Genomic DNA, 13,833 nt, shown 5'->3' with positions numbered 1-13,833 from the left:
CTACTTATTACTACTACTATGTCTACAAGTACTACATACATGCGTCTTTCCACCTTGCAAGAGTCAGCAGTCCCATTCAAAAATTTTCTAGTTATAATTAACCCCCCAATAATTGATGCTTGTTTTCTTTTCTATGTACACAGCGTTACATTCTTATATGACTGATAACTGCTGCATGTGTGCTCGTATTGTGCAATTTTCTAAATCTTAATGATAGGTTAATTTAAAAAAAAAAAAAAAATACACACAAACACATACTCAAAGAAAGTGAGTCATTCTTTCAGAGTCCAAGTTGGTTTTAATAGTGCACTTTGTAAATTGTGTGTTATTCTTCCCTACAAAGAGTCATCACAACAACAACAATAGAGGAAAGCACGTTGCAAAGGAACTATGATGGCGTGTCTGATTCTCTTAGTGTTTTAAATCCATGGCACAGACAAAAGGTAGTCGACCACCACACTGACGATCATTCCAGAAATCAGCTGTAAGAAAATAGAAATCAACACAAAATCTCAATTACAGTATTGCTAAATTCTTGTAGATTTGATTTGTCATAATTTCATATTTATCAACACAAGATGCTATACAAGCTTACTACACTAGAAGACAACTCAAAAAATCAAAGATAAAAAGGTCACAGAATAGATAACATACTTCACTAATATGAGTATTAAGGATGATAATTCATAATTTCATACTTTGAAAGTTGATCTCTACGCAGTCTTGATTTGTATTCATTCTTGGCCGGCCATTAGCCCAGTCAAAAAAATCAGCCGGTGTGCCATCTGTCCACAAATAGTCTCCATCCTGAAAGACAAAGTTTTGTTATGCAACCTAAGATGAAGAGCCAAACAAAGACATGAAGGATTTTCACCAAATGACTGTTTCACTTCTCTTTTATTTTAAGCATCGTGTAATAGCCTCCTGACATTTTTGATTATGTTTGATTTTATCTTTCTTAACTACAAGATAGGAGGGGAAAGAAAATCTGAGAAGGAAGGAAAGATATGAAAGTGGCTCAGCAGGCCTCCGGGCTAATATTTTTTACTAGGAGCACAGTAGCCCCTAACTTAAAATAGTAGGAACGCTGGAAAGAAATGAATAAATTGACTTACAAAATGAATATTCAAATATCATTAATATTTCCCTCCAAAATAATTAATATTAATGATTCAAATAATAAATCAACCCCCCAAAAAATTAAATATCTACTAAGCAGTCATTTAGAAAAACGCATCCGAGTTATTTTTCCCCAGTTCGGACCCGAAAGCGTTCGAGGCGAAAGTAAACGACCAGAATGGCGAATAATAAATATTTTTTTATTTCGAGATTATGAGCCGATCATACATTTATTTGAGTTCACAGTCATTAATTGACCTCTGAGGGAAACCGTAAGTACAATATAGTCCACGACAAGGAAGAGTTTGACATACAATATGAAAGTATTGTTTTGAGCAGATGACTGAAAGAAAAGCTATACTGAGCATTGAAGTGAGAATCTGATTTGAGTGTCAAAAGTCTCCAAACATTAATTTCATGCTAAAACAAACAAATTGATTTTACCTCGATCCGGTCATACAGTCCAATCCAAGTGCGCTCAAAAGATCCAAGTGCTGCAAAAATCAGATGTCGGACTACCTCATTTTCCAGTTGATTGTGGATAGAAACCAGGTTTCCACCAAGGATGTTGCAGACGATCTAGTGGGAGGAAAACAGGAGTAAAAAAAAGTACATCACGAAATCAACTGGAGCAAAATAAATGAATTGTAAAAAGACGATGAGAATATTGTACCTCGGAAAGACGGAAATTTAATTCCTCACTTTGAAAGATTAAACAGCGGTTGTCCAATTGAGTCCAGCCCTTAGGGCAATGTTTATCTGAGAACATATTTTAGAACAAAAACATGTTGGGGTCAGCAAAAGATTCATTGCCTTACAGCAAGAATGTTCTGAGAATGAGTGAATTTCAACTGTTTTTGTGGGTCTTCTGTTCGGTATGTTCTCTATGTAATCATGTGATTTTCTCCTCCCAAAAAATGTATATGGTACTGAAGAGGGTCTTCTGCCCACATTTAGTCATCACTGTTTTAATTTTCCTTATTTCCTCAGTAAAACTTTGTGAGTGTTATCGCAATTTCTGCCAAGTGTCTGTAATCAATGATGTTTTTAAAGTCTTATCTCATGTCCGGTGAACTCCAGGTGGGCTGTTTGGTGGGGGCTTTTGTGATACCGCCCTTCAAGATAGTATAAGAAGGTTGTAAGTGTCTGTAATCGGGACACTTGCGAGAAGCTGCAGCCATTGTCTGTAAACTCGCTTGTGTCCGGAATATTCTGTAAAAATAAAACCTTCGAAGGAACTGTTCACCGATCTCCAGCCTGTATTCAGATACTGAACATTCTCTCTCTCCGAAAGACAACAAACACGCGGGAAAAAAAAGCTGTTCTTCCTTACAGTATCGACCTACATTTTACACATAGCTGAGTGTAAATGTGAATGTTTGTCTGTCTGCAAAAGTCAGCCCTGTGTTTGACTGGTTATCAATCAAGCGCGATGCCACCTCTTGCACCAAGTCTCACAATTCTCAACCATAAATTGAAACATGTATACAAGATCGTTACCAACCTCTCTTTATGGCAAAAGCCCGCTGTGAAAAAGAAAGAAAGAAAGACACGTTTGTAAATATTTGTTCATGGTAACCCTGGAGAACCCAAGAACCCTTTTCTTCTTTGGAAAATTATGAATTATACATTAAATGACTGCTATAAGTTCACTGAACACCAAAATATATGCTTTTTCAATTTTAACCCTTTATTCCCTAATTTAGGATTAAGGCGAAATTTGACCCTTTGGGATTTAGGGGTATCGTTTCGAAAAATCTGAATAACAAAAACTGTCAGTAAACTATTTAGAATTTAAGAAAATAATCAATCAAATACATAGCTACATTGAACAATGTATATTTTTTTGTCTTATTTGTTGCATTTTAAAACTGGACTTTGAATGTACAAACACACTTTGGCCAATGGAAACAAGAACACAGGGACAAAATCACTGCTGGAAAAAAAAAGGTCTTTGTTATTCGAGTAGCAGAATTTATAGGGGCCAAATTTGACCCCGTGGGTTCTCCAGGGGTAAACACAATAGTTAATATGGGGTCAAAGAGAAGTAGGATTCATTTAAGTGTCCATTGTTTATATGGAATCAACATACTAGAATGTCAATTTCAGTCAACTTTTGTTCAAGCCATCGAGGTGTTGTGAATATATGACATCGTTTTTACTTAACAGTTCCAGTGAACAGTCCGATGACGCCACACAAGACCAAAACGAAGTGAGGAGCAAACGTCATCTGTGGAATACAATCATGGATGTATATTTGTGTTCACATTCAACGTTTAACAATTAGCATTCAATTGAATTTAGACTTCCATTTAAGATTTTATGTATACTGTATAAAAATATATACATTTACATGACAGAGTTTGAAAAGTATGAGGATGAAGTGTTTACCTTTGCGCTTGCGGTGCTTGCACTGCGGAAATGAATTGAAGGCAGCAAAGAGCAGCTTTTTAAAATGCCAGCACTTCCCTGAGATGATCCTAACACTTCTGAAGGAACTGATAATTACCACTTGTCTGATGACGCATACTGAAAACAACGCTCATAGTAATACCAATTAACTTCGTCAAACATTCCCTAGTTAGGCATATCTGAAAGTAGCCTGGGGCTTTGTTTTGCTTTGTTTTATTTGTGTAACTATAAGAACAACTAACAAATGCTAAGCATCAAACATGCTAGCTAGCACAACTTGAATAACACCATTGCTCAGTGTCCGTGTCAATACGTACATAGAGTAGGTGGGTGGTGTCTGGTCGGTGCTGGATTTCACTTTCCTATCTTTTCTTTGGTCCTTCCTCAGGTCTCCTGACGGCCTCACCGCTCTGGCTGGAAGTGTTCGGTTTAGGTGAACGGTATGGGATTTTTTAATAGGTTTTAGGTGAACTAATGAATACACACGCACATACACGTACTCACCCACATACAAAAAAATTTAAAAAAAAAAAAGATAATAATTTAAAAAGAGAGCAATGATGAAGACATGTCAAATCGGTAAAATTACCCAATGAACAATACTGAGCTCTCCAGAAAAAAATAAAAATAAAAATAAAAATACATACATAGACGTGCCCATTTTTGTGTGTGTGTGTGTTTGTGGGTTAGTCGGCCGGGGTGTCAGAGCATTCACGTACACACTCGATGAAAACACTCGAGAAAAATATCATCGAAACCAAAATCCATCAGAGTTTACGCAAATTGTTAAATTAATCCACCTTTCCTTGTATTTTGTTTTAGGCTATTGTTGAATTACATTTTGTTTCATTTAGTTTTTTATTTTGCACATTGCAAACACACACATATACATACACAAAAATAATTATCAAGGGATTTTTTTGAAGACTCTGAATCATATCGTCATCAGAATAGGAATTTTGGTAGGCTACAATTCAGAAGGTGGGACAGTCAGTGGTTATCCCTCCTGGGATCCCTTCCACAGATGCCCCCCCCCCCCCCTATTTAATTAAAGCGCCAGCTCCTCTACCCAGGTGAATTATGCAGTTGGGGGACCAAATGCCATTTTCTTAACTCTTTGACTGCCAAAAACGTTAAATAACGTTTAGTAAAATCCTAAGGAGGAGTGCCAAAGACGTTAAAAGACGTTTGTTTCAAAACAGAGGTGAAACTAACCATTTTCTATTGTTGATTACTCAAAAACGGAATAAGGTAGAAACAAACTTTTTTTTCTGATGAAAGATGAGAGTCCAATCTTTCATTTGCTAGTATGTGTGTTTCCATAGTCCAAACACATAATTTTCTGTGGACCTTGAAAGATCAGTCAAAATGCTTAAATCGGCTGGCACCCACGGCATCCCTTTTCTGAAAACGTCTGGCAGTCAAAAGAGTTAACACATTCACTGCTATTGACGGCTATAGACGTCAAAAATTCATTAGTTTAACATTTTTCCCCCCACTTTTGTTAACGAGAGTATGAAAACCTAGAAGAAGAAAAAAGTACATTTTGAACAGATATAAAATTTGTGATTAATCGTGAGTTAACTATTGAAGTCATGCAATTAATAACAATTAAAAAATTTAATCGCCTGACGCAATTTAAAAACTTCACTAGTTAACTCACAACTAATTGCAAATTTGATATCTGTTCTAAATGTTAAATAAATAAAAAATCTAGGTTTTCATATTCTTGTTAACAAAAGTGGAAAAAAATGTTAAACTAATAGAAATAGTTCAAATGAATTGTTGACGTCTTAGCTGTCAATGGCAGTGAATGAGTTAACTGCTAAAACTAGTGAAAGCAATATATAGGTGCACATCAAAAAATTGGAATGTCCTCCGATAAGTTGAATCATTTCCAAAACTCCATTCAAAAAGTCAAACTTTATAGATTATAGATTCAGGGCCCACAATTTAAGTGATTACAAGTATTTGTTTGTTTATCTTTACATTATTTGGGCTTCCAGCTCACAAAACCCACGAAAACAGGATTTTAAAAAAATACTGTGAGGAAATCACCATGCATACTTCCCAGTGTTTTGCATGGAAAAAAAGGATGGCATTTTCAAAACGATATGCCGATCTTCAGTAGTGGCTTTGGTGTCCTGGAAGATCAGGCTTTCTTGATGCTTGATGTCAGTTCTTTGTTTTTGGGAGGGTGGCACTCATTTTACTCTTGATAATACTGTAATGTGGCCCTCTTGTAATACAGGAAATGTAACAATCATCGACTTGTTTTGCCAGCCGCTGCTTGCTGCAGGCAGTTCTTGCTACAGTAAAAATATTTTGCAAATATATCTTGCGTCACTGTCATCAGCAAATATGTTCATGCTGCACCTCCCCAAAAAAACGGTGCGACCAAATACTGTGTGGTGCGACCAACGCTAGTGTATCGCTGGATGGGGAGGAATTAATCTATTTTAAGCAGAATGAGCCTCCAAGCAAACAAACTGGTTTAAGCAATTTTTATGTGATGATTAGGATCAATCCAATGTTGTCATTAGCCTGTCATTTTGTTCCTCTCCCACACACACCTGCATTGTGTAATAATAGTGAGGCTTTTGGAGGTATGTGAGCTGGTCACCGGAATACTTTATTGTTACGTCTTGATTATTTGCCCCTTGTTCAGTTGAGTGTGTTTTTTTTCCCTTTGTCTGCCACGTTTAGCTAATTCTCGCTTTACTTTTTTCCTTACATATAATTCCAATTATCCACATTCTGAGTGGCCCTTTGATGAATCACTGTCTATGGTATCCAGACCCACTTTCCTTTTCAAGAAAGTGGGTGTGGCCTATCCCCCTTTTTTTTGGTAGATGTTTGTTGTTTAGATGCAGACCAAAAATACAATTACAAATTTGGTCATTCTAGATGTGACAAAGCAGAAATACTATAACTACACTACTCCTACATTGAAGTCAGCTGAATGTACCACCAGTGACTATCCTACGATTTAATGGGCTTAATTGGGTCATTTTGACAGAAAAGGTTTTTATGTTATCAAAGTTGGTAAGGTGTTTTTTTTTTTATGTGACATCTTTGATTTGTTTTTAACCATTGAAAAATAAATTATGGATGCTGTTTGAGTGATATGAGCAGTTGAAAGAAGAAAACACCTCTTAATTGCCACTGAAATGTATCTTCTGCCCAGATTTAGTCATCACTGTTTTAATTTCCTCATTTCCTCAGTAGAGCTTTGTTCTGCGGATGTATCTTTGTGAGTGTTATTGCAATTTCTTCCAGGTGCAGCCATGACTGAAAAACCTCCTCTATTCCTCAAATGGTTTTGTTTTGTTTTGTGTCTGAATAGTGTCCTTGAATGTATCTCTGTATGTCCGGTCAACTCCGGTTGAACTGTTTACTGGAAACTGTGTGGTACCGCCCTTCAAGATAGTATAAGAATATTGTAAGTCCTCTGTAATCTTCACACTTGTGAGAGGCTACAGCCATTGTCTGTAACTCACTTGTGCCCGGAATATTTTGTAGAAATAACAGCTTTGAAGGAACTGTTCATCGATCTCCAGCCTGTATTCAGATAACCAACATTCTCACTACCCGAAAGAAAATGAACACGTGGAGGAAATATCTATTTCACAACACCACATACCAGATTCCTTTTCCAGGTGATGTGCCCCAACAGGAAATGAATGTAATTAAAGGAACGCAAAAATAACCACAATTCAAATGCCGTACAAATGACTGCTTTGTTTGACACTGACAGAGATATATTGTTTCATCAGTTGTTGTTCAGTGTTATTTTATGTAAAAGCAGTCGAGTTGAAACCCAATGAAAACTTAATGTAACAATGGACGATACGCAAAAGGCCCGCAGTTGATGCTTCCGGGTCCGAAATCCTTTTGAGTATTTACAATGAAAATGAACGTGCCAGAGCATGTCATTTTAGGAGCAATACAAGTGCGATAGATTGACATAAAAAGGTCTACAGTATGCAGTGGAAGAATATATTAATAATTTTAAAATATGCAGAAGAACACTCTTCACAACTATCGATGCTAAATCATACAGGTTTCAAGAAAAGTCCAGTACAACAATGGCGTCTCTCTCTCAGCGTGGAAATTGTAATCCCGCAAAATAATTCCCACCTCTGCCTGTAACAGAACGGTTGTTTACTCTGAGGTAACACAAAATGCTACGTAAAAGATAAAAACAAAATAAGTTCAAAGTCCCTGTTACAATGCTATGTTCACTTTTGAGTAAATCGATGAAACATGACAGATCTCTCGGTATGTGACCCAGCGTAAACTACCTACTAAAACGTCAAAATACCCAGCTAACATTAATAATGATCAAGATAAACCGTGTATTTTTACAAGGCGCTGCGTCATAAAGACATCGCGGAAAAAATTTGGATTTGCTAGTCGAATGAGGTGATGAATGGCCAATGATAATTAATATACACAGGGATGTGATTTTTCCGCTAATTCGCGGAATTCCGCTTTTTTTTAATCTCCCCCCCCCCCCAAAAAAAAACTTTTTTTTTTTTTTTTTTTTTTTTTTAGTAGTTCATTGTGTATGCACATGACTCCGACAGATAACATCTTCTGCTATAACAAAGACATTTGTGGTATGCTCTAATATGAGTTACTTTTTCATTTGGTCATGATACAATTATTTGTTCATGAAATTTGAACTCTTCAACATTATTTGTGTTAACTTAGTAATCACATTAGTTAGATATGATGATATTCTCAGTGATAGTTTTTAAAAGCAAAGGCAGTCCAATGTTTTTGAATGTGACTGATTTTGAGTTGACTAAAACTGCCATTTTATATGGGATAGTTCAATATACATTGAAAATTTATGCTGTTGTTTTGTCTATTTCTTTGTCATGTGAGTGCATTGAAAGTACTTAAAAACACGGACCCTGGACCTAGCTGGGTGCCAGCAGCCCCCAGACCCCCGGCTAAATTTTCAGATAATTTCACTTTGGTCAAATCACATCCCTGTATACAATATTAAATAAGTAAGTATAACTTTGATGACCAGTTTTGTGGACGATCTTGCCTCTAGAGCTAAAGTGAATTTGACAACAGAGCTAAAAGCTGGCTTTAAGCTCATTCGGTTGCTAGTTAGCTTTAGCCTAGCTCATTATAGTTTTGGAGCGAACGTAGGAAATGCTTGTTTTGGAGACATTTAGCTGGGGGTGATGCCGTCCACACTGTGTAATACATTGAAGACATTCCTCCACTTTGTGGATTCCTCACGTACGATTTACACAATCTATGGCTACATCGCTTCACTATTTTGTGTCCACACGGAAAGCCAGTTTCAATGTATCCTCACAAGTTTCTTAAAGTTTAGGTCGTTCCGTCCACACGTTTTGAAACGGGGCTCCAGAGTGGAAAGATTTAAAAACGTGCCCCGTACGCGTCTGTCTGGACACCATATGCAGGATACTCCTCTAGCGATGACGTAATGGTCGCATCTCGATGACGACGCATTGTCGCAGATTGATGACGTATGCGCCAATTCTCGCGTGACTGCAACAATGGCGGATAGCCGTGTCGTAGCCTCCTTTGCTTGCTTATACTCTTGCAGCAAAATATTTTGCTTCTTTATTCCCGCGTTCAACAAGCGTCTTTTTCATGTTGTTTTGATAAATGCAAAGCCATGTTTGTTCTATAGATTGCAATAAAGTTAGAAAAAAAAAGTGTTTGTCTTCTTCGCTGATTCTTCTTCTACGCTTTCCGTTAACTCTCTGTGGCTGCGCTACAGCGCCACTCCAGACTTGGCATATACATTACAGCCGTTCAACGTCCTCTGTGTACGAGATTTGTTTGAGGAACCAAGCTTCCGTCTGGACGGGGTTTTAAAGCGGGGATCCATTGCAGAGACCTTGTGGAGTGTGTTTTTCTCCAGCTCACTTTTGTATTGTTTATTCAAGTCCGTATAGACAGCCTGCTTGATTTCTCTGGTCAAATGTGAATCCCCTGCTGTCACTTTAGTATCCTCCATAAGGTGATAATGCAAGGGTGCAATCAGGGATACATTTGGGGTTTATTGCATCTTTTAGTGGCTTGAGTGCCTTCACAAGAGTACACAGGTCTGCCTCGGCTCTTTTTAACCTGTGGAGAAAGTACAGCTGCAGATACTGCAGCTTGTTGCTCCAAAAACCTGCCCATCATGTTCCACCTGACAATGACATCTGTTTTTAACATGTGGTGTGGCAGGCCCAACATCTTTTGCTCCTCTCCAAAGTGGCACTCATCAATTGAGTTGCGGTGGAAAGAATGTAGTAATGCGTCTGATCTGCCCAAGTAGTCTGGCAACAGAGGATTAGCGAAGAATTTGCAAAAATGAAGGAGTGAGCGTAACATCGTACATGCTGAGCAGCAACAACCATGTCTGATCACTAACACCAGGTCTTTCGTGGGAAACTGTCATTCCTCTGCAATGTTGAGCAGAAATTCAGCTACTGTATATTAGCGCTAATAGCGATGTGTGACTCTCATAGAGGCTGCACGGTGGCTGACTGGTTAGCACGTTAGCACCTCCCAGTGCAGAGGACGTGAGATCGAGTCCAGGCTTCGGCCTTCCTGGGTGGAGTTTGCATGTTCTCCCCGTGCCTGTGTGGGTTTTCTCCGGGTACTCCGGTTTCCTCCCACATTCCAAAGACATGCATGTCAGGTTAATTGAACACTCTAAAGTTGTCCCTAGGTTTGATTGTGAGTATGAATGGTTTTTGGTCTCTGTGTGCCCTGCGATTGGCTGGCAACCAGTTCAGGGTGTACCCCTGCTACTGCCCGAAGCCAGCTGGGATAGGCTCCAGCACCCCCGCGACCCTAGTGAAGAATAAGCGGTTAAGAAAATGGATGGATGGATGGACTCTCATAGATAGCCCTTATCTGCAAGACACAATATTCTGAGCTGGCAGGCTGTGCTCTCAGGAATTCTTTGCTTTTGTTTTGCAGCAGCCTGACCGCTGGGTGGCGCCATGACGACACACACACGCACACACACACACACACACACACACACCTGTTCCTCATTGTGGTTAATCAGCTGGTCTATTTAGCACAAAGCTATATTTCAGGCTTTTGCTCAAAAATTACATACCCAACATAAAAAGATGATATCTCTACAACCACAAGATCTATTTGAATAATTATTGCGTCATAATAAAGAGAACACTTGTGAGATTTGTTCAGATGGGTCGCTTGTGTGTTTTGTATGAAATAGCACAGCGGGAGAGACGAGTTATTTCACTGCGTGGCGCAACACTGATTCATATATTTGATCATTAAATTAGTTGGCGTTTGAGCTGTGTTTAGGCTTATATTGTCATAGTTCGGCTTGGGTTTTTCTTATGTTTTAGGTTTTGTCTTCAATCACTTCAGTTGTGTTTCTTGTTAGTGTCTGTCTCGTTTAGTATGATTATGTACACCTGTGCTTGTCATCCCACAACCTTGTGTTCAGCCAATCAGTTCCCTCAGCCACATGTGTCCTGTCAGGTGCCACTTGTTGGTTAATTAGTTTCTGTGTTTATATGTATGTAAACCACGCCCACTTTGACCTGGTAAACCAATCAAGACGCAAGTCGTCATGACTGCGTCGGCAGTGCGGGCGTTTTGCTGCGGACAAACAAAGCAATCTAGCACCCGGTGATGCATTGCATTGTTATCCAAAAGCAAGAAAAAAAAACAATAAAAATGGTTAAACGGTGGCTTGTGCACGAGTGATAACCGTTATCCCGATCGACTAACCGGCATCCTGCTGTAGTCGCGGCTTGTGTAAGAGAGCTAACCATGTCCGGTTCATTCCCTTCCCTAAACAATAAAACAAACTACGAAGAATGTCAGCACTGGCTCAAACTTTGTGGAAGACCACACGACCAGTTGAATCCCTCCAATATTACCAGAAAAGTGTCTGGACTAAGATAATGTTCTCCATTGTTGTTTTTAGCCAAAGGCTAACGATAGCTCCGGCTAGCTAACCGTCCGCGCGTTTGTTGACTTACTATTTACTATTAATGCCAACAAAACATTGAAACTATGAGGTCATATGAATTCATTCTTACCCTGCTTGACAGGAACAATGTCCAAAAACTTCGGTTTTGCTGACAAGTGAGTGAGGCGCCTTTTTCTGACTTATGCAGCATTTCCTTTTGTTTTTTAAAATTGCATGGTGAGGGAGTGAAGATATAGCCTGGCAATAGCCAGATTGATATTGTGATTCCCTCTATGGAGGTCTCCACAATATCAATCTGGCACTGCTAACAGCGTAACAGTCAAGACCCTGGAACCGTGCCATTGGATTGGGTTTTCTGAACAAAAAACGTCTTTCATTCTTTTATGAGTAGAGGTAAAGTCAAAGAAGTGTGTAATTTAAAGCGGGTGATTAGGACTCAATCATTACTCTGAGATGAACACACTAAGCTCCTTCCTAACTGAAAAACTATTTACACATGACTGCTCTGTGATTGTGTACACATTGTTGGATTAAGACCAAAAGCTGCATGTGAGTATTCATAATACATATTCCATTGTAAGGAAATTATAAGCATATTTATCTTCATTGGTTTACACACAAAAAAGAAAATCTTATGTTTTTCATACCCTTGATGTACAAACTTCAAAGTGGTTAGCTTCTGTACAGCGCAATTATGAACGATTAGATGAAATGTCTATTCTACTTTGGGTGCAGGCTTTGTATTACAGTACTCTCGTTTGTTTTCCTTACATTTGTGTCACGCAGAGCTTAACCCGCTGTTCAGAATTGTTCCCTACCCTAATCTTCTCACCCACCCCAGCTTCCTTATTAACGCTGCCGGTTTTCCTCCAGCATTTTATTTGTTTACAACGGGTCTCCTTGCCCTATTTCTCTTGCCCTTAGGTTTTCATTCTTGTCAAAATGTATTTTTTTTTTTTTTAATGTATTGTCATATACTATGCTATTCTTTCTTTTCCTTTTTTGACCCAAACCCTTTTTGGGGATTCTTCCTCTCCCCCTGTTTAAATTCACTTACACTTAATTGCTTCCCGCAGGTCTTTCTCTTGCTCCGTCACGCTGCAGTCTGTCATGTGATGACACTGTGCGGGCTTGTTTATGGGAGCCTGTGCTTCGACTCGGTGGAAGAGAGACCCGGCCTGCTGCTTGTGAACGGACCCAGTAGCATTGCAGAACAAGCCCAACGTGACTTCTTCAGCTATGCCGTTGCTTGTAGAGTAGAATTGAACTTTTCTTTTACTGCGTGGAACTTCATGACAAACGTCTTAAATGGCAGCGGAGGTTTTAATCCCGTCATCTGGCAGTATATTCCCGGTAAGTGCAACTTCAAAATGCTCCACATCAGGGCCGAAGTTGAAATCTACAATAACGGGATAGTTAACTGACAAGAGGCTTTCGATTAGATTGTTAGATTGGAAACTGCGAACTGGCCTTCTTTGACACTCTTGATGAATGTGAACAACGCTAAGACATTTTCTCAACAAAATTCTTGTTTCGCTCCAAAATAATACCTCCAGTGTCTTAGCAGAAGTGTGCCACTATGTGAAGCACATGCCCAAGAGCAACACATAATCAGTACAGAAATATAGTGACAAGAGGAAAATTACATGACTAATGTCTACTCTGTGACACATTTCTGTATTTTCTTTGTTGCTTACAAAGCATCTTACAGGCTCATTGTTGGCTGTGGCGTTTCTTACTTCCTTTGGGAGTTCTATGCTCTATGGATACAATTTAGCCGTGGTCAACTCTCCAGCTGGGGTAAGCGAGCTACACTCTTTCTGAAAGTATGTGAACACAAGTCCTACAACTTCATTTTTTGCTGGTCCCTAAACACATTTGAGCTTTGCATCAAAACTTGAATAGAAACAGAAACATCGAGATAGCACCTTTTGTTCGAAGCGTTAGAAGACTATCTTTGTCTTCCGTGTGTTCGTTGTTGTTCAGGTAGAGAGAATGTTGATTTTCTGAATACAGACTGGAGATCGGTGAACAGGTCCTTCGAAGGATTTATTTTACAGAATATACTGGACACAAGCAAGTTTACAGACAAATGTGGCTGCAGTTCCTCTCGCAAGTGTGTAGTTACAGCGGACTCACAGCATTCTTATACTATCTTGAAACCCCCCCCAGGAAACAGCCCCCAGTCCTGAGTTCAATACACATGACGACAGCCGGAAGTAGATAAGACTTTTTACACTTTTACAGCATATCATCCAATACACATTGACTTCAACCCCCAGACACTGGCCCATTGATGTGGAAAGAGACGAGGCCCCCTCCCCAGACCTCATTCA

At 39.0% G+C, this 13,833-nt stretch overlaps 2 protein-coding genes across 3 annotated transcripts in view; one reads left to right on the top strand and one right to left on the bottom strand.

The window, feature by feature from the left end:
• slc2a15a (solute carrier family 2 member 15a) overlaps positions 1–13,833 on the top strand; it is a 78,136-nt gene that overhangs the window by 50,210 nt on the left and 14,093 nt on the right. The window contains exons 3-4 of the mRNA XM_077582509.1: positions 12,574–12,850; positions 13,199–13,297. Of these exons, the coding sequence (XP_077438635.1) occupies positions 12,806–12,850; positions 13,199–13,297 (144 nt within the window). The 5' untranslated portion in view covers positions 12,574–12,805. The remainder of the gene's footprint in view (positions 1–12,573; positions 12,851–13,198; positions 13,298–13,833) is intronic.
• On the bottom strand, positions 276–3,947 carry LOC144061775 (galactose-specific lectin nattectin-like). 2 transcript variants are annotated; one of them, XM_077582516.1, is made up of 8 exons: positions 3,849–3,915; positions 3,511–3,605; positions 3,287–3,349; positions 2,624–2,645; positions 1,793–1,878; positions 1,564–1,698; positions 699–807; positions 276–482 (listed from the first exon to the last, which is right to left on the bottom strand). In XM_077582516.1, exons 3-8 carry the CDS (start codon positions 3,347–3,349, stop codon positions 412–414), a joined length of 486 nt encoding a protein of 161 aa, XP_077438642.1. In that variant the 5' UTR covers positions 3,511–3,605; positions 3,849–3,915; the 3' UTR covers positions 276–411. The 2 variants fall into 2 exon arrangements, with proteins under 2 accessions (XP_077438642.1, XP_077438641.1); XM_077582515.1 differs by having other exon boundaries at positions 3,511–3,947.

The sequence above is a fragment of the Vanacampus margaritifer genome, chromosome 12, assembly GCF_051991255.1.
Source record: "Vanacampus margaritifer isolate UIUO_Vmar chromosome 12, RoL_Vmar_1.0, whole genome shotgun sequence".
Lineage (NCBI taxonomy): Eukaryota > Metazoa > Chordata > Actinopteri > Syngnathiformes > Syngnathidae > Vanacampus > Vanacampus margaritifer.
This window is presented reverse-complemented; position numbering and strand designations above follow the sequence as displayed.

Excerpts from the sequence above, each read along its gene's own strand:
- LOC144061775 (XM_077582515.1), bottom strand. The coding sequence starts at position 3,349 with ATGACGTTTGCTCCTCACTTCGTTTTGGTCTTGTGTGGCGTCATCGGA. Across the intron at positions 2,646-3,286 it reads TCGGACTGTTCACTGGAACT|CGGGCTTTTGCCATAAAGAG; the intron begins GTTAAGTAAAAA and ends TCTTTTTCACAG. Across the intron at positions 1,699-1,792 it reads TAAATTTCCGTCTTTCCGAG|ATCGTCTGCAACATCCTTGG; the intron begins GTACAATATTCT and ends TCCTCCCACTAG.